The sequence below is a fragment of the Rhizophagus irregularis genome, chromosome 16 (assembly GCF_026210795.1).
Source record: "Rhizophagus irregularis chromosome 16, complete sequence".
NCBI lineage: Eukaryota > Fungi > Glomeromycota > Glomeromycetes > Glomerales > Glomeraceae > Rhizophagus > Rhizophagus irregularis.
In genome coordinates this window covers 2,683,300-2,704,611 of record NC_089444.1, presented here as the reverse complement: position 1 = coordinate 2,704,611, position 21,312 = coordinate 2,683,300, and the positions used below count along the sequence as shown (strand labels likewise).

The window sequence follows — 21,312 nt, the reverse complement described above, 5'->3', positions numbered from 1 at the left end:
CCATTGATATCACAGAATAAGAGATTGTAAAAGACATAAAGAATTATGACACTAAATCTCTTATTAAATTTTTAAAGATAATAGAAGAATACTTTGATAAGCAAGACATAACTGGTTATTCCTTTCTCCAAATAACTGAAGAAATGTTTCTTAAATATGAATTGAAAGGAGGATTAGAAAAATGAAAACAATTTGGATATGAACTTCGTGAAATTGGAAATATGGACAAAACTCCAGTTTATTTTGACCAATTATTCTTACAAATCTTGCTAAGAAGTGTGTAAAAGAGTATGTGGAAAAAAAAAGCCATTTTCTTCATATAAACTTTAAAAGACTTAAGCAGTATCTTTAAAAAGTTTGGGATTTATAGTAACAGATTAGCCAACATTTCTCAATTTATACCATCTTGCTCATTATGTCATTTGCTGACAACAAAGCTGATTAATTACATATAAAAGATATGATTAAATAATATATATACAATATTTTTTGCAAAATGAGAACCAATCTGCTAAAAAAACAAAAGTATCTAAAAAAGTGGCATCTAATACTATTGTTATTACTGACCTATCATTAGAATTTTAACAAATTTTCCAGATAAAGGTTAACTAATTGAAAATTGTTTTAAAAACAAAACAAATTATATTTTCATTATACATTTAAGATTAATAATTAAGAGAAACATATACTGCCACTGATCTTGCTAATATCACAAGAATTTCCACTGCCTATTATATTATAAAAAAGCATATTGGAAAGAGTTAATGTTATTGATGATGTTAAAAATATTATAAATAATTCATCAGAGGGTATAAATTTATAAATTAATTATACTTTAGACGTACTGTAAGTTTTTTCAATAACTTTATTATGTAGGTATTTATTTGATGACATTTTCTAATATTTATTTTTTACAAATCTAGTGGCGAAATATGGAGTAATCCAGTTTTTGCAACAAGTACTTCCCATGGTAAACAGAGTGAAGGGACTTATTTAACTGAAGTATATAATTACTTTCATAATATAGGAATTTTGATCAGATAGGAGTTTTTTCTGACAAACTTTTAATGATCATGAAATTCGTAAAATTATTAAAATACATTGTAAATTATTTGATAAAAAAACTTCATCTAGTAATTTATTATATATTGATGAACTTACAATCATTAACAATTACATTTCCTGATAAAAATTAAATGTCTTTAACAATTATATTAAATATATCATATTTAAATATTGGAACATAGAAAATAACAATTAATTATTAGAAAACAACATACACAACTTAGATTTATTTGAAATATCAATCTTGGATAATCAATCTAAACATTATACATATTAAATTCATACTGTTAATACCAAGAAGATATTAAGAGCTAATCTTGTAAAAACTTTTATGGTTGTAATAATAATCTCATGTCGATCTCAATAAGGAATATAAAAATCAGAATCTGAAAGTGATATAGACCTAATCGTTTCAAAAGTAAAATCGTAAAAATTTAATTTTTTTAAAAAAAAAAATTATCAAAATTTTTATTTTTAGTTTAAAAAACGTAACACAGATTTAATCAATACTAAATCTGATTTGGTTAAAATTTTACTAGTAATAATTTTAATGAAAATTTTGGCATATATTCAAATTTCAAAAGAAGGGCCTGCTGATGAACTTACAGGACTATTTTGGATAACAAGCTAATAATATACTGATTTATGGCCAAAATTTCACAATGTTATTATTTATGATACTACAAAAACAAATTAATATGAGATGGATCCTATTGAAGATAGATTTCACATAAACAATGTCAATATAATTAATAAGTATTTATATTCAAAATCATATTAAAATTTTCCATAAAATTATTGAGATTACAATTTTTAATGTCATCAACTTGCAATAAGAAATTCAGAATTGGATCATTAAAGCCAACCCATTTTTTGAGGTATTTCTCATAATTGGATCTAAAGGTAGTCTTCCTTCTTTACAATAATACCTCTTTTCTCAAGATTCTTTAACTGCAATTAACTGATTATAGATATATATAAGTTCTAATCCAAACTGAAATGCATTAATAGTTGTTAAAGAATTTTTTCAAACCTAGCATTACTATCAATGAGTGGTTTTTAGACCAATAATATTATAGTAATGCATAATAATTACTTTTGTACATTTTCTATAGTTTTACTTTAATAAATCTATAAATGCACTGTGGCAAAAAGAAAATTAATTACAAAAGGTTATACAAATATTAGAAGAATTACTATTATTATGGCAAGTAAAAGGATGTCATCAGAATGCAAAATTGCAGGTGTAAATGAGACCAAGTTCAAACATTACAACAGAAAAATGGTTCTCTGCAAGAAGATATTGAAGATATTGCGACCTTAACTGAATTTGGGATTCTACAATCTGGCCAAATTTATCAACAACAATTACAACAACATCAACAGCTTAAGAAGTAAATGATGTTTATAGTTAAACTCTAACATTGCTGCCTACCTTAAAAATTCATAACAAATTTTATCTGACTTTATTAACAATATTTATATGGATATCAACAAAGAAATTTGGAAGCCACACTGCAATGAATGTTGGCAAATAAATTGCATGCAGGAATTAATAAGAAATTAAAATGATAAAAATGTATTTCTACTTTTTTATTACTTATTTAGGAATAATTAATTATATAGAATTGTAGGGAATTAATTACAATATTTTTCTTCAAATTTTCAGTTTGTGATTAACTGTGTCATAGTTTTCCATTCAAGACTAATACTATACCTTTGGGTTTAAAACATTCAGTTGGAAGTAATGATAATGAAGCTTTTACAGAAGGAGATGATTGTGGTTTAAGTGAGAATGATGTTCTGATTGAAGAATTACTACTTCTGATTTTGATGAACTTGAATCAGACCATGAATATTTTAGCAAACATTAATTTTAACAAGTTTCCATTATTTATGCTAACGTCTCTGTAACATATCTAAAGAATCCATATATAAAGTTTATACGTAACATATCAGATATGTAAAGTTTCTAAAAAATAACATAAATATAACATTCAATTTACAAAAATGTTTTTTGGCATCCTTAGAATCATGATGAAAGTTTTAATTATTAAGATTGTAGTGCTTATTATTTTATAAAATAATGAATTTTCATTTTCACTTAACATACTTAACATATGGCGGATGGTAGAAACCTTAAATAAAAAAAAGCAGAAAAATTAATAATAGATAATGGCCAAGGAATGTTAAATCAATATGAGAATAAAAAACAATTGTTTCAAAGAAGCTGCATTTTTTAATTAAGAATGAATGTTCTAAGTTGGAAACAAATACAAATGATGAAAAACTAAATATATGTATTTATTATGCTTTTTTAAAAATATTATATATTTAATTTATTTCTGTAATTATATATAGTTGCTATAAAATTAACACTATGTCAACATGACATTGCAAAGTTCCAAGTCCAGAATGAATGTAGTATATGAATACTATATAAATAATGCGTTATTGCGCTTAGTTAAGTTAATTAATTTTGTTAGTAATTTTTAAAAAATTGTTTTTTACGTATATATATGAGTAATGTTAATTAGTTTAAATGTATTAATATATTTGTTGAAAACTCTTTCTGCTTTTGTATTTGACCAAAATTTATTGAGAACAGAAAAATATTTTTTTCAAAGCTACGTATACTATATTGTGTTTTATTTTATCCATTAACTTCTATGTCCAACCCTGCATGCTATAATACTAGGTCTCAGACTGCACAAAGACAGGTGGGTGAACAGGTGTCTTCAACACAAGAGAAACAGAAACAGAATGATAATAAACAACTGATACAAGTTAGCAGTATTTCTACTGTACTTACAACTAACAATATGATAAACTGCTCTGGCGAAGCTGCAGAAGGTTCACACAAAGAAAAATGAAAAAATAACAATAAACAGGGCCTTTCCATAGGACAAATCCTTTGGGATACTTTGTCTTTACTCTCTTTAGCTCCAAATTTTGCTCTTAAAAGTAAACAAACAAATACGGGCCAATCAGATATTCTGTTACAATAACAAATATCCATTGACCAATCAAATGCTTCAGCACAACAACAAATAAACAAACTCCTGAAACGTCACAAAAAAATGTGGCGTTATCGTCCGATTAACCAGAAATCGCTGATTTTAATATGCAGGATGCTGATCAGAACTCACAAGGTTTTACCGAGGAGGAAATTTTATACTACACGTCTACACAAAACAACAACAAACATTCTCACTTCTTATTAGTGTGAAATTGTTTGATAAAATTACTGCCTTAGTCGCTACCAATCTCTCAAAAAAATGAGAGACTATTTGATATCAAACCCAGCTTTAGGCCAGGGATTTCTCAAGTATCAAAAATCCTACTGGATTTTCAAAAGGAGCCCCAGATAAGAAGTCATGTGATGATAATGGTGAAACCAATCAGAGTAAACAAGCCAAAAAAAAGAAAGATATTATTGGATATCGTTTGATAATTAATGTTGCATCACAAAAAATATATGAAGAAATTATGAAACTGGATTTTCCTTGTGCAGATAATACAATTAATTTCACTCTATACCAAAACATCACATACAAAGAAAACAAAAAAACAAAGGGATGCTGTTACCCCTAGTCACGTATAGAGTTACATCTTATTATACCAAAAGATCATGTGGAAAATTAGGATCTACTGTGCCCAACTGTGCCAAGCTGACCTAGCTGCAGCCAACTTAGCCTATTATTTTTATTATATTAATTATATTTAATATAAACGATATAATTATTTTATTTATTATATTTAATTTATTTATTATATTTATTATATTAGTTATATTTCTTATATTTATTATATCTATTATATTTATTATATCTTTATATGTAGTAACTTTTATATAAATAACGTTGGTATTTTCCTTTGTTATAAGTTTAGTTCCTACAGTTCACCTTAGTTCTTTTAGTTCCTATTAGTTTTGATTAGTTCCTATTCTTGTAATTATAAAGTTCTATAATAAAGTATAACCTTTTACACTATAAATGAACTCCCTACTTTAAGCGTGTCTTGTTTGATTGGATTTCAGTCATAGTTAAACGTACTTAATCTCCCTGACTGCAAATCATAGTAAATCTATTCAATGTACCAAATCAGTTAACAACGCGTAATCATACTGTTCAGATTTATAACACCTCCTTAGAAATAACAACTGCTACCTTTGCTGAAACTTGGAGTTTACAATCGATATTGATTAGATATCGCAATGATATCATTACGATATCATTACGATATTTTGATAAAAAATAGATTCGACATCGTTAAGTTAGTCGTAACTGTATTTATTCGATATTGATTAGTTCGATATCTCTGCGATATCGCTGCGATCATTATGCGATGTAAATATTATCACGTAACCACATCGTAGTGATGTCGTATTAACATTGAATTAATATTACAAAAATATTTGACATTTATTTGATATCGTAACCACATCGTAGTGATGTCATATTAACATTGAATTAATATTACAAAATATTTGACATTTTATTTGATATCGTAACCATGTCGTAGTGATATTGTATTAACATTGAATTAATATTACAAAATATTTGACATTTTATTTGATATCGTAACCACATCGTAGTGATATCATATTAACATCGAATTAATATTGCAAAAATATTTTACATCTGTTTGATATCGTAACCACATCGTAGTGATGTCGTATTAACATTGAATTAATATTACAAAATATTTGACATTTTATTTGATATCGTAACCACATCGTAGTGATATCATATTAACATCGAATTAATATTGCAAAAATATTTTACATCTGTTTGATATCGTAGCCACATCGTAGTGATGTCGTATTAACATTGAATTAATATTACAATTTTATTTGATATCGTAACTACATCATAATAATATTATATTAATATCGAATTAATATTACAAAAAATGTTTTACATTTATTTAATATCGTAACTACATCGTAATGATATTATATCAACACTGAATTAACATCACAAAAATATTTTTATTGTAATATATGTTTATTATTTATTATACATTAATAATAATAATTTTTTATTAGTGGATTATTATGGGTGAGTGGAGTACGTTTCTTTTCTTCCTTTTTTTTTTATTCTTTTCTTCTCTTTTTTATTCTTTTTTTTCTCTTTTTTATTCTTTTCTTCTCTTTTTTATTCTTTTCTTTTCGTATGTGAGTGGATGGATACGTCATTTTCAATTTTAAAAAATATATATATATATATAAAAAACAATCATGATTAATAAAATGTATTCTTTGTAAAATATATTTAAAATTTAATACATAACCTTGGGATAATAGTTAGAGCAGGTAATTCCAGGATTTTGTAAAGAATAATAAAAATGATAATATTTTTAAGTTAGTTCTTTCTTTAAATTTTTTTGAGAGTATTTTGTTTCTTAAAATCATAATATTGTAAAAAAATGCTGGTTGCTACGACTGATGGACAACGACAAATTGTCAGGCTACCCCCGGACAAAGTAATTGGAAGGCGGAAAATGCCATAAATATCCAGCCCTATTTTACAACATTTTCTTCCAGGCTAAAGCAAATATTACAAAAGAAATTGCAAATATATTTAACAAGCAATAGATACATGGCCATTGAAAAATATATTCACACTTCATATTGTAATACCACAGTCTAACAAAGAAATTGCAAATATATTTAACAAGCAATAGATACATGGCCGTTGAAAAATATATTCACATTTATACCACAGTCTAACAAAAAAATACTCAAACCACAACATATTGTAAAAAAAATATGAAAAATACGCGTATATCCTATTTTCATACCTTGCTTAACAGCTCCACTATTTATTTAAAAAATGGCTTTTTTCTCTTTTGTATGTGGTTAAGTGGGTACATTTTTCCTTTCTTTTATTCTTTTCTTTCGTATGTGAGTGGTGGGTACATTTTCTTTTCTTTATTCTTTTTTTATTCTTGCTTTTCGTATGTGGATGTTTTACTATGTTGAATATATAAACTAAAGTGTCTCAAAGTATTGTTAATATTGTAAAAAGATAATTAAAGTATACTTTAAAAAGAGAAAAGAAGAGACGAACAAAATACCGTAAAGTGTTAATATAAAAGACAAGAGAAAAGTGTATTTTTGAAAATAAACAAAAAAAATCTCATTAATAAACGCGAATTTTAGCTATTTTTAGATATCACATGCATGTAATTAAAGTGATTTTAATTGGTTAATTTTAATTTATTATTACATCATGCATATGATTTTATTGGTTAATTTTAACCAAAATTTTATGCGTCAAATTAGGTAATATAATTTATCACAGCCACAATTTGTTGCATCGGAGGGGAGGAGGGGGAAGGGAGAAAACGAAAGGGAAAGGGAAAGGGAAAAGAAAAAGACGAAGGGGAAGGGGGAAACGAAAGAAAAAGAAAAAAATGAAGAAAAGGGGAAAGAAAAAGACGAAAGGGAAGGGAGAAGACGAAAGGGAAAGGGAAAATATAAAAATTATAAAATTAAAAATAAAATATATAAAAATATAAAAATATAAAATTAAAAAATATAAAATTAAAATATAAAAATATAAAATTAAAATATAAAATTAAAAAATATAAAATTAAAATATATAAAAATAAAACATAAAAATAAAACATAAAAATAAAAAATATAAAATAAAAAAAATATAAAATAAAAAAAAATATAAATTAAATCTCAAGCTCGAAGTCGCCGTAGGTGCCTCCTGTTACGTTGGCGTCTCCTACTATGCCGCGTTTCTAATAATGTAAATAAAATAAATTTAATATAAATAAATATAAGAATTAATTAAAAGATCTCTAATAATTACCGGGCTGCTCCCAGAATCTGCTTCTGAAAGACCGATAGTAACGCTGGCCTGTTCTGGTCCAGCGACCTCTACTTCCTCCATTTCTCCACTCAACAAAATCCTAAAAATATCAACACAGTTAATACATTTTTTTTTATTATCTTTATTTTATTATTGCTTTACTAACATTGAAATTCCGAATTAAATTTCGGAATCGTTGCTCACACTGTCTTGCAGAGCAACGAAATCGTAGGTCCTAGAGTCGTCTTGCGGTTGTCTCCCAGAAGGAGACCCTACTTCTACCATCCATATCGTGGTAGCGCTCATTACCACGTCTTTACATTATTGTTATTTATTGAATTATTAGATAAAAGAATAATGTAAGTAACATAAAAGAAAGAAGACATCTAGAAAGATATTTTATTTTACCTTCTTTGTCTTATCAAATGGTCAGTAGCCGCACGGGTCCATTTTATAGGCATGTTTAAAATTTGTTGAGAAATGATTATTTTTTTAAAAAAAAAGACGTATACTTCCCTTATAAATATTTTCTCTAGTTTGAAATTCTGTTTATTTTAGTTAACATTCAAAATAATATATGCAAGTAATATGTTTAAGATATCTGCAAAAATAAATTTCTTTTTTATTTAAAAATTAAAAATAATATATGCAGGCAATAAGATTAAGATGCCCTTGCAATATATTTATATCAGACAATTACAAATAATAAGTTATTATCTAAAATATCGAACGAATTCAATCGCGTCAAATATGAGTTCAACTCGAGTTCAATTTGAGTTCACACGAACTAATTTATTTCACTAGATATTATGAATTTATTATACTATTTTTTATTTACAATTTTAATCATTTAGTTTATTTATTCTAATTGTAAAATTAAATCATATTTAATCAAGTCAAATCTAACAAAAATTAACAATTTCATCAACGCAAATTCAAACTCGAATTCAACTCGAGTTCGACGAGTTTCGAAACGATTAAATTCGCTGGATATAATAATCTAACTACATTTGTACATGCCAATTATATTAATATTATAATATTAACCCTTACTTATGTTTAATTGTGAAACATAAATAATACCGATATCATTAAATTTTGATTTTTTCTTTGACCATGCGAGTTGATATGTCGTACAGTGTCAGAATAATATAGCAATTGTGGCTGTAAAAGGCTGTGCTTAATCGTAAAAGGAAGTTTAACATTATTGTTTCATCATTCATTTCTTTAAACAGAAATTCATAACATTTATTTTTATCTTATGATAGTCATTTTATATTTTGACAATAGATAATAAATTCCATTGTTATGTAACATTCTTCAAAAATGAGACATTGGATCAAAAAATAGGAGATGGAGCACGAGAACTCGGTTATTAGAATTTAGAATTATGATTACAGTATAAAATTGGAATACATACATTATGTACTGTGTGAATGTGTGATCTCGCAAGATGAGAATGTCCGGTTTCAAAATTAATATAAAGAACTTTAATTCGGTAAACATTTATTTTACTTTTTTTTCGCTTATTTTTCTTAATCAAATTTTTCTATATTTTTTTTCACTAATATTTATATTATGTCTAAACGTAAAGCAGTTTATAATAATCAAGTAGAAGTTGAAACAGGTATTTATATAACTTTTTGTAAATATAATTATATTTTTTGCTTATATGTAAGGAAAATAAATAGTAAAATACCAAAAATATGTATGATAGGAACGAAAAAAAATCCAAGGACTTTATCGAAAAAGAGGAGAGAAATGAATATCGAAGAAACTAATCAATTATTATTAGGTAAATATTAATTATATAGGCTTTAGCTCTTTGATATTATTCTATTAATTTTAATTGAAATAATTGAAATGATATATTATATAGAAAAAGAAGTAATAGTAGAAGATGATGTAAGGGATAAAAGTGAAGATGAAGATGAAGAAGATGAAGAAGATGAAGATGATGATAATGATAACGACAAGTTAGGTGCGGCTAAAACAGTTCTGGATCCGTTTCAGTTTTGTACAAAATTAGATATATGTAACTGGCTTCTAAAAAATCCAGACATTTTACGATTAGCAAATGAGATGAATGAATCATCTTATGTCGTTAGTTCAAAGAATACTGAAGTTAGTATTAATACAATATGGTAATATTTATTATGTCTAAATCTTTAAATAACGTATCTCATAATATTTTAGGATAAAATACGACTCTGGGATGAGTCGGTAAAGTGCTTATTTTTACGAGCGAGGAATCCGAGTAGTGAAGCACTCGATGATTTGGTTGTGAAAATTTTTCAGTTTAAAATTTATACTAGTGAAGCCAGAAGCTATTTAGAAAAAACTCGTAAGTCTTTAATTGACTTTCGAAATAAATTCAACCAAAATATTCTAAATTTAGTGGAGGAATACAAAAAAATAAGAAAGAGCAGGTATTTATTTATTTTATTGTTTTATAGTCAACAAAATAGTGCTATTTGTATAATTATTAATTAATTAATTATAGGGGTACGACTGGAAATCTTTCACAAAAAGAAATTAAAGAATACGTTGATGAAAACGTGATGCAAAAACTTTTAAACCGTCAACTCGCAGCTGTCAATATTTTGGAATTAACAAATAATGGAGGAACTGATACGTTAGTTGAGTTTGTTAAGGAAGCCGTCCGCGTTTCTTGGGATGGTAAAAACTTATCTGGTATAAAGGAGTTGGATACCATGACTAAAAATTTAATTATCCCTTCCCGAAGTGGAAGTGATATAGTAAATACCCTAAAACAAGTAAGTTATTTTATTTATTTCGCACATTACGCTTTTGATAATAATATATTAATAAAATTAAATTATAGATTTAGGTGCGTTCCTATAAAATTATATGATGAAGAAGAATCATTAATAAATGATTTTATAAAATTTTAATAAAAAAATAAAATTGAGTTTTATTGAGTATTTCTTTTTAGTTTATTTAATTATTATTCTTTTAATGGCATAGACTTTAATAATAATTAGCTTCAATCGAAAAATCACAAAAAGTTTTAAAAGTTTTGAATATCTGTTGAGATTCAATCATATTTGAATTTCTTTAACTTGTTGTGTTATTACCATTAAGTAATCAATTATCTGTATAAACTGTGTAAAGTTAATTTGGCTCTATTTTGAGTAATATCCACCTATAAAGAACTCATCCGTGCATTACCTAAACAATTATTGGTTGATCAAGTTCATATAATACCAAATTTATAAAATTGTCTGATTAAATGATCACGTAATTAAATGATCGCGTATATTAAATGATCACGTATAAGACCTATTAATTCCTAAAAAGTCAATTCAACCACCATTTTATTTAACCGCTATTTATTTTATTTGTACATTTTTTTTTTTTGAAAAAAAAAAAACTTTCTTTCTGAAAGTAGAGTCTGCCTCCTATACCGTTTGCCGTCGTGCATAGTGTGTTATAGGAAAAGGCGGACTTGAATTATATAGGTGTAAGCTTATGTTATTTAAGCATAAAGCTTATATAATTAACGCAACAAAAATCCTTTAATCAAGGGTTAAAATAGGCATGATGGGATATTCTCATATATCATGAGCTCTGTCTGTTCAAAGTGTCGTTTTATATATAATTAAATAGGCTTAAGTCGTAAGTAACTTTTTTATAACATTGATTATTGGAGAATTAAGTGGCAAAAATAATTTTTAGTTTGTAAGACTTTAACTCCATACCAACTTGTGTGTGTTTGGGCGTTAATTTATTCCCTAACCCTTAGACCCACTCGTGGGTTAGGTAGGTTGCTTTGCACTTCTTGCAGCCTATCTTCTAATGGGTTTTAGGTCCACGTTTGCCCATTTAAAATTTATTAAACAGGATGTCATTCGTCCAAACACATTGCAACGTTTGTTGATGAAGCTATGGTTGTCTAATAAAAGTTCGCTTTGCCTGGCAATTTATAGTGGATTCAATGGATCAAATTACAAACAACAATAATTTAGTCATATGAGAATTCCAGGCCAAAGAATAAGGGTGCATTGTCAAAGTTGAGAATATATTTGTATTTTTTTTTTTAAAGCCGTCATTCTCATGAACTTTTTCATTGTATCCCTAAGTTCAATGATTTTGGTAATGATGAAACTGCAGTTGTTTATAGGGGTTTCCCGCCAAACTTCTGAGGTGAATTTATGTCTGGTGTTTTCGAATATACTTATCCTTTTTGCAATAGAGTCGTAGCGAGTCTTCTTAAAGCGTACCTGTGACACCCCATCCAACTTGGGCAGTGTCGCTGAATCTAAAGCAAGGTACCCGGTTAATCCTCAACTTTGGGTTGATGAGTTATGATTCTGGAGTATTAAGGCATAATGTTTTGACTTACATCACCAATTTAACTCATAATTCTAATTTATTGAATTAGTTTATTATAGATTTATTGATATTTTTTTTTATCTGTTATATAATATTTAAACTAATGTATACTTTATCTGTAATTAAAATTGTTATTGTAATAAATAACCGGTAACTTAAATCTATTGAAATTAACTTTTAAATTAGATTACAAATTATTAAAATATTATAAAATTGAATTTAACGATATTTGATTGATTTGATATTTTTAAAGGTAAATTCAATATTTATAGATAATATCATTTTGATATTATTTTGATACTGAATTAATATTAAAATAATATTATATTGATATTGCATTTATTAAAAAAAAATCATTATTGTTATAACAATATCAAAATGATATCGTTTCGTTATATCAAAACGATATCATATTAATATCGTATTTACTTTCTATTTTTCATTATTGTTATAACAATATCGAAATGATATCAATTTGATGTTTCGTCAATATCGTTATGATGTCGATTAGATAATTATAAAGTGATATCTTTACGATATCGTATTGATATTGAATTAATGTTGGAACGATATCATATTAATATCGTATTTACTTTCTATTTTTCATTATTGTTATAACAATATCGAAATGATATCAATTTGATGTTTTGTCAATATCGTTATGATGTCGATTAGATAATTATAAAGTGATATCTTTACGATATCGTATTGATATTGAATTAATGTTGGAACGATATCATATTAATATCGTATTTACTTTCTATTTTTCATTATTGTTATAACAATATCGAAATATCGATATGATATCGATTTGATGTTTCGTCAATATCGTTATGATGTCGATTAGATAATTATAAAGTGATATCTTTACGATATCATATTGATATTAAATTAATGTTGAAACGATATCATATTAATATCGTATTTACTTCCCATTTTTCAAAAAATTCATTGTTGTTATAACAATATCGAAATGATATCGATCTGATATTTTTTCAAACAAATATCTTTACGATATCATTTCAATATATTGAATTAATATTGAAATGATATCATTGCGATATCATAATGATATCATTTGCAAATTGATATCGCCACGATATTTATTTAACATCATTATTATATCAATTCGGTATTGTTTAAAAATTCAAGGTTTCTGTAAAGACAGTCAACTCTTTATAAATGCACTCTCTATAAATGCACACCCTCTATAAATGCACCTTTTATCTAGTCCCAACTTGGGCATTAATGCTAAATGCACAGTTTTTTTATATATATATTCTGTAAATGCACCCTTTATAAAAAAATTTTATATAGTTTACTTATAAAAACTTTGTATTACCTTAATTTTAGATTAATATCATATAGATTTATATGTATTCTATAAATGTACACCCTCTTTAAATGCACTCTTATACCTGGTTCTAAGGGGGGTGCATTTATAGAGAGTTGACTGTATTCTGAAACCATTCCTGAGAAAGATATGGTGAATTGGAAGAAAATGGAGTTTATGTGACTAGACGTAATCCATATCAACCAAACAAACAAATTTTTATGCAACGTACAAAAAAAGTGCTAGTGCAGACGTAGTGCTCCTACTGGGTCAAGTCAGGTCGGGTTTTGAGGAAATATTCGACCCGATCTGAATAAAAAAATATAAGACTCGTATTTATTCGGGTCTCATATTTTTGTAACCCGACCCTTGACTCGACCAAGTATAATTTAACTCGTGTAACCCGGATTAGACCCGAACATTTAAGTAAAATGGGTACTAACTTATATTATGTGAGATTTTCTTCTAATAATAACAAAATTAATTTCCTTTTATTTGAAAAAAAGACAACTTAGTGATTAACCACTAGTAGCCACCTGAAATTTGTATCATGAATGGTTATACAAAACATGTAACACTAGCTCTTATTTTTCTCCTAGACTAAATTATCTAAAATAAAATTAAAAATACGAATTTTGAACCTGGTTTAATATAATAAAAGTCAAAGAGTTAGGCAAAATAATTAGCAGATATTCAAATCAAAGATAAATTGGAATTCTAAAGCTATCAGAAAAATATTATTCTCAAAAGCCAAATGTTAATTTTTTATTTTTCTGATTAAGCTATGTTAATATTTGTTAAAACTAATTCTTGGCTTAATTTTGGCCAAAATTATAATTTTGCCAGAATTAAAAACATCCGGGTCGATCCGGGTCAAACCTGGGTCAAACTCGGGTCAAGGAAATTTATAACCCGACCCGGCGGGTCAGGTCATGCGGGTCATGCGAGTCATAGGTCATTAAAAATCGTTAGTACCGACCTGATTTAAAAGTCGAGTCGGGTCAAATTAACCCGGGTCGACTCGTATCATTCGGAGCACTATGCAGACGCCTTTTATGGACAACCAATATTATGAGTTTAATATGAAATGCTTTATATTACTCTGATGGAATTAAGTTTAGATAAAAAGGAAGAAAGGAGGGCTTTCTGTACTAAGATAAATGGATTACCCGAATGCAAACTAGAGAATATCAAGATTTTATTGAAGAATTTAATGTACTTGAGTTCAGGATACCCAGAAATACTAGAACAAATCGTACACAGTTATAAGTAGTATGAAAACCCCAATTCTGACTCACCCCCACCATATAATCTAAAATACTACCACTTTATATAATCTAATTACCACCATCATATAACTTAATTACCATCATATAATCCACCTACCACTTTTACTATAATTTAACTACCACTTTATATAATCTAGTTACCACCATCATATAATTTTAATTACCACCATATAATCCACCTACCACTTTTCATATAATCTAGTTACCATCATATAGTTTTATTACCACCATACAATTCTATTACCACCACACAATCTGAAAAAATTAACCGAACAAGAAATAGGATTTCAAAGCCAACGGAGCCAAAAAAGGTAAGGAATATTAACCCATCCAGGAAACCAGCCATGGAGTCAATAGAGCGGAATAGCAAGGCAAGCAATTACCCTTATACCGAGAAAAAATGTAATTGAATAAAAGATTCACATATAAAAGACTTACAAGATGTCACAATACAGACCATTACTAAGACGTATACTAGGCCAGTTTGAACTCAACATAGAAGAATGGGTAAAGGAAATAATGTGGTATTTAGATATAGCATATTTAAAAGCTTTAGATTCCGAATTTAGCAAAGAAAGTATGTTAGTATCTGGATTAGAAGAGCTAGTAGAAATATTTGATGAGATGTTAGAAGGTGATGATATATGGATACATCCATCACTTTTATCACGAATAAGATATTCTATTTTACCAGATGAGATGGCAATATATGAAAGATTTTCAGATATCATTAAGAACTTCTCAGAGGATAAAGAATTAGCATATGCATTATTAGACTTAGTAGAAATATTATCAAAAAAGAAACCTACAACATTCAACATTATAGATTACAATATACAAAGAATATTCACAAATCCTAATGATGAATATAGAAATGAATTCAGCATCTATCATATAAAAGGAGATGAAGATATGGATGAAGACACAGATGAAGATATAGATGAAGACATAAATGAAGAAGAGCAGAATGAATTCAATGAATACTACCAAAATCTTGCACCAACCACCGAGAGTCAGCTGGATAGGCTAAAAAATGAGTTGGCTATAACTCTATGTGACGAATGTCTTATGCCAACAAGAAGTCATGAATGCGATTGCTGGATTTTACAAATAGAGGATTTCTAGTTTTCAGTGAAACCATTTTTTTACCTCTCGCAATCTGGAATAGGTGCATCACAAATAAAATCTCCAAAATCATATGGATTAGAAAACAACTTCTGTAAGAACTTATAAACCATATCAGCATCCAATTCAGTCTTAGTGCCAAATATATTAACCTTACCAGATTTAAGCCAGATATGTACCCGAATCTTTGAAGTAAAGATTATAGCAATTTTAGAATGAATATCACCTGCATCATTCTTAATATACTTTATCGGAAAGGGAAGAATCTCACGAATACCATCTATAGATTCTAAAGCATATGCTAAGGTAGAAAGATTAATAAACTTATCACCCCCAATATTAATCACAAATTTATAATTGCGCAGGAGAGCCTTATTTTCACCCACAAGTTCTACAGAAGAAAATTCAGGTAGGGAACATTCAGAAAGGTAACGTAAGAAGATAGTAACAGGATCAAAAGACCCGAAAACTTGTATACTACCAGATTTAGGAAAATAATGAATAGTATGTACAGTATCAGCTAAGATGATAACAAACTCAATGCATGCATTAAAAGTGCTACCATCCCCTGTACGTCGCCGTCTATTTAATGGATTGTCAGGTGTACTTCGTCTGCATCGCCTCTCACCTTTTGGTTTAGACAAGTACTGTTCATAACCCTCAAAAGCTTTATGAATAAAGTTGCTATTAATGGCAATAACATCCTTAGTAGGTTCAAGCTTATGACCAAGCACGGTGTAATCAAGCCCTTCAACATTGATCTTAAATTCAGTAACAGTAAGAGATGGAGTAAGTTCACTAAAAGTAAGCATGTCTGGTTTTTTCTATTGATAGAAAAGAAATGTTCAAATTATTTTATCCTAAGAAAAAATCTAATTAAATAAAACTTCTTCATCAATATCTCATATGAGATACCATGACAAACAATAGCTTACCTTTCGAACTTTTAGAAAAGATATTCAAAACTTCATATGAAGGTACTTACTCCCGTTGGCATTATCTTTGCAATTATGCATTAGTGTGTCAAAAATGGGCTGTAGTAGCAAACTCTCTCCTATGGGGTGAAACAGACCTTTATAACCTCTATAATATTAAGGAGTTCCAAATGTACAAACATCTCACAAAACCAGGGACAGTATGTGGAAAATATATCAGAAAGCTTAATATGGATGGAGTATTATTATGGCCTATCTGTATTGTAAAAATGCTACAAGCTTGCCCCAATATCCAGGAACTTAGCATAATAGATTATCAATACTATGGTGGAAAAGGTGACGTTAGAGATTTGCTAAGTGAAATCCTGCATATATTACCAAACCTTCAAAAGCTAGATATCAGATATAGTCGATATTTTAAAAATAGAAATGCCATTGAAAAACTCATAGAAACCTGTAAAGACCTAGAAATCAGAGTAACATGGCAAATGTAATATTTGTAAAGGCTAATCACTGCCAAAACATTTGGGCACTGCCCTGTTACTGCCCGTCACTGCCGAAAAAATTTGGGCACTGCCCGCCACTACCCATCATTGCCGCAGAAGTTTGGGAAACACATGGATTTTTCCTAGCAAGATGACGCTTTAACTTAGAGGGAAAGTCAAAACTTGCTCCACATAGATGACAGGTTAATCTTCCTCGAGAGTGTGAATTTTTTTTAAGTCGATAGTATCCATCTGCAAGGAAGTCACGTTAGTTTTCCGTTTATGTAGAAAAATTGGAATGGTAATTTTTTTACGTGATGATAGAGGGATGGTCAGTTGCCGATTTTGGAAATCTAGAATGACATTAGCACGATCAATCCAAGGTACACCCAGTAATAAAAAGTCCTTATCACTCTTAACAACCATGAAGTCATCTTCGATTTTTTTAGAGTTCTCCCCATCATACACAAGAATACCAAGACCATATACTGTCCCAATAGTATCAGATTTTGTCGCAACACCACTAAGGTCAGGAGCATTACTTCTATTAACGTCAAGATTTAGGCGCTTTACAATATTGTTAGATATCAGAGAACTATCAGAACCAGTATCGAAAATTGTCGTAGAAATAACTAAAGATTTTTCACTCTCAGGTGCGACTACTTTGGTCTTAATAGTGACTACATCACTAGCAGACTTGCGGTTAACAATTCCAATACCTGCTATAGAAGACCATAAGTCATTATTACATATAACATCATCATTTTTACGGATTAAATTTGCAGCCATACTATTAGTTACAACTGAAATCATAGGATGAAGGATAGATGTGAAAAGGTCCTTAACATTATCCCAAACTTTTTCACGTGTTTTTATTGAGGGTTCTCCTTTAAGCTGACTGAGTACTGGTTCTTTATAATTAATGAATTCAGCATTCAGAGCATTGTAAGCAGATATAACAGTCTCTTTTGGTACAGCATTAACGAAGGATTGAACCAGAAGCTTTAAGAGTTGTATAAAAACCTCAAAGATAATACGCTGCCTTTCAAGTTGTGATTTTTTCTTATCAGTAGGCTTTTTATCTACACGTTTCCTTTCTGTAGGCTTTTTTTTTTAATCCATAGCAGGCATGTCCAGAGTCTGAATCACTATCAGAGGAGTCAGAGGAGTCAGAGGCGTCAGAAGAGTTAGAGGAATCAGAGGAGTCATGTGCATAATTTGTTTTCCTCTTTCCCTTCTTAGATTTTGGACAGGAACTCTTAGTATGACCAGATTTTCCACAACTTGAGCATTTCTTTGATTTCTTTGGTTTGCGTGTACCTGAACTTATACCAAATACCTGATTACCACGGTAAATATGGTCAGATGGTAAATTTTTATTAAGTTCTGTATCAATAAATATTTCAAGATCACTAAGGGTTACTTTACTTATATCGATATCTCTTGGAAGACCTAATTTATATGCTAAAGCAAGTAATCTCTGAAATGATGTATCATTTTGAGGACTTGAAAATGGACTAGAAGATGGTACTGGTACTGCAGATGATCTAGCCGTAGTCATAGGAATTTTAGAATTTATAAGATTCTCAATATCTGCTAAAGTTGGACCCTGATATGTAACTATAGGAGTAGGTGGCATATCTGTCCTGTATTTCTCAACTTCTTCCAATTTATTCAGAATAGATGCAACTGAATTTTCTAAACCAATACGTCACGCATCCAACTTATTTTCACTGGAAAGACCATTTAAGAACTGTTGCCGTACTAATTCATTCTGATTTACCTCTGGAAGAGTTGGATATGCAAGTCTAACCATTCTTCGTAATTTAGAATAGAATCGGCTTACAGTATCACTACCCTGAACAATAGCATTAAATGCAAGCTTAGACTTTTCAGATGTTATAGTAGGGAAGTAATGCTTAAAACGATATATTAATTGTCCAATACGTATTCCAGGAGCCACAATTGTACCTCCATTATTAGCATTAGGATTATTAACAGCTATATCAGTAGGACGACCCTCGACTATTGACCAATCTTCATCCCATACAGTATGATCAGGTATAAAATTAGCACCAGTAATAGTATTAACTGCAGCTGCTTGTCCATGTAATACATTAGCCCCTCCACGAAATTGATTTGCCGCTACAGCCTGTATAGCGCCATTATTCAAAGCATTAAAAGCAGCAAGATTGGCCACACCAGTATTATCCAGAAGATTTACACATTCCCAATTTTTTCCTTTGATATGTGTTTCATACCAATCTCTAGCATCATCTTCAAATAAAGTTTCAAAGATCCCATGAATCCTAACACGAGTCCTAGCATTAGCAGCAGGATCAAGTCCAGCAGACTCACACCATTGCCTGAATTCTTGAAGCCAAAGTTCTGGATCTTCACCAGATGCTCCTCTAAATTTTTTAGGTGCATATCCTGCCATTATAGGTTGTTGTATTACCGGAGGGTTATTTTGTAATGCTAGAATCTGTTGATTCAAATTATTGACCTGATTTTGCAAATTTTGGCCATGATTGCGACAGTTTAAAAATTGCCCTCTCCATGCTCGAGCTTGCTGAATGATACCATTAGCCCGCCTTCTACTTCGCTCTGTTTCAGTATTATAGCGCTGTAATAATCTATGAGCATTTCTTCTACTCTCATCACGTTCTCTCTGGACATTAGCTAGTTGGATTTGACTGTTAGCAAATTGAGCCTGGATGTTAGCCAATTGGATCTGAGTATTTTGTGTAAGGGCTTCCCAATGTTGGCGATGACGCACTTCATTTGCATATGCATCCTCATAAGTACGTCTTGTTCTCAGTATAGTAGCACGTGTATTATTAAGTTCTTGTCTAAGATATTCTTCACGGTTATGTGCATCATCTAACAAACCTTCAAGTCTATCCTCCATATTATCTTGATCTTCTATAATATTTCGCAACTCATTAGCATATCGGATAATGGCATCAAGACTATCATTTGCAGTGTTAAATAAATGATTTATATGAGGGTGTGCTGCTATAGTTGTACGATCAAGGTGAATACGAATACCAGCTACACTATTTGCTATAGTTGTCCGATTATTTAAGATTTCTGTAATAGGGTCAGGAGGAATTGCTGCCATGTTTTTCCGTTGTCTATTAGCAAGTTCTTTTATTCGATCTTTGAGTTGAATATTTAGAGTATCAACTTCAATCAGCTGACGTTCTAATGCTTGAAGCCCTTCCTCCTTTAGTGATGCCGTTTCTAATGCTTTCTTAAGCTTTGCACGCAACTCAGCATTTTTTTGCCTAAGTTCTTCTATCTCAGATTCATGACCCTCGATTACACCATACAGGTATTTTATATATTGCTCTTGTGATTGCAATGTATGTGCAAGCTTTGTAATCTGTGTCTTTAACGATGTATCTTCCATTGCCAGTTCCACAGATTTTTATAGACCCTACATTTAATAAACAAATCGAACAAAATTATATCCTTCAACAAATCTATTACCATCCATGTGAATATTATCGTACTCCTGAAAAACTTTGGGCTAAAGTGCAAGCTGAAGGCCATGATTTTAACATATCTGATATTACAGAGTGGTTGCATAAACAGGCTATATGGCAAATACACTCACCTATACCCAAGTATGTTCCACAGGTTTCTTTTAATAAGATTACTCGACCAAATATGTATCATCAAGCAGATATCTTATATATGCCCTATGATACTGTAGATAGAAAGCTGTATAAATACTGTCTGAATATTGTAGATGTTGCTAGCCGATATAAAGCTTCAGTACCTTTAGAAGATCGCAGCTCTGCACGTGTTGCTAAGGCATTTAAAAAGATCTATGGTAAAGCAGACTGCCCGCTTATTTGGCCAAGAGTTTTACAAGTAGATGGGGGATCA

The 21,312-nt window shown here is 29.3% G+C and overlaps 4 protein-coding genes across 4 annotated transcripts; 3 read left to right on the top strand and 1 right to left on the bottom strand.

Annotated features, from left to right (window-relative positions):
* Positions 1 to 3,734: 3,734 nt before the first annotated feature.
* Positions 3,735 to 3,938, top strand: OCT59_008340 (uncharacterized protein; the record flags this gene model as incomplete). The annotated part of the gene is made up of 1 exon (XM_025326746.2): positions 3,735 to 3,938. The coding sequence occupies one exon, from the start codon at positions 3,735 to 3,737 to the stop codon at positions 3,936 to 3,938; it is 204 nt and encodes a 67-aa protein (XP_025174646.2).
* A 3,814-nt stretch (positions 3,939 to 7,752) lies between these two features.
* Positions 7,753 to 8,353, bottom strand: OCT59_008339 (uncharacterized protein; the record flags this gene model as incomplete). The annotated part of the gene is made up of 3 exons (XM_066142382.1): positions 7,753 to 7,821; positions 7,893 to 7,992; positions 8,301 to 8,353. The coding sequence occupies 3 exons, from the start codon at positions 8,351 to 8,353 to the stop codon at positions 7,753 to 7,755; spliced, it is 222 nt and encodes a 73-aa protein (XP_065999270.1).
* A 1,117-nt stretch (positions 8,354 to 9,470) lies between these two features.
* OCT59_008338 (uncharacterized protein) lies at positions 9,471 to 10,743 on the top strand (the record flags this gene model as incomplete). Its single annotated transcript, XM_066142381.1, has 6 exons — positions 9,471 to 9,519; positions 9,610 to 9,687; positions 9,772 to 10,016; positions 10,089 to 10,321; positions 10,396 to 10,669; positions 10,738 to 10,743. 6 exons carry the CDS (start codon positions 9,471 to 9,473, stop codon positions 10,741 to 10,743), a joined length of 885 nt encoding a protein of 294 aa, XP_065999269.1.
* A 4,568-nt stretch (positions 10,744 to 15,311) lies between these two features.
* Positions 15,312 to 15,995, top strand: OCT59_008337 (uncharacterized protein; the record flags this gene model as incomplete). Its single annotated transcript, XM_066142380.1, has 1 exon — positions 15,312 to 15,995. One exon carries the CDS (start codon positions 15,312 to 15,314, stop codon positions 15,993 to 15,995), a length of 684 nt encoding a protein of 227 aa, XP_065999268.1.
* Between the last annotated feature and the right edge of the window lie 5,317 nt (positions 15,996 to 21,312).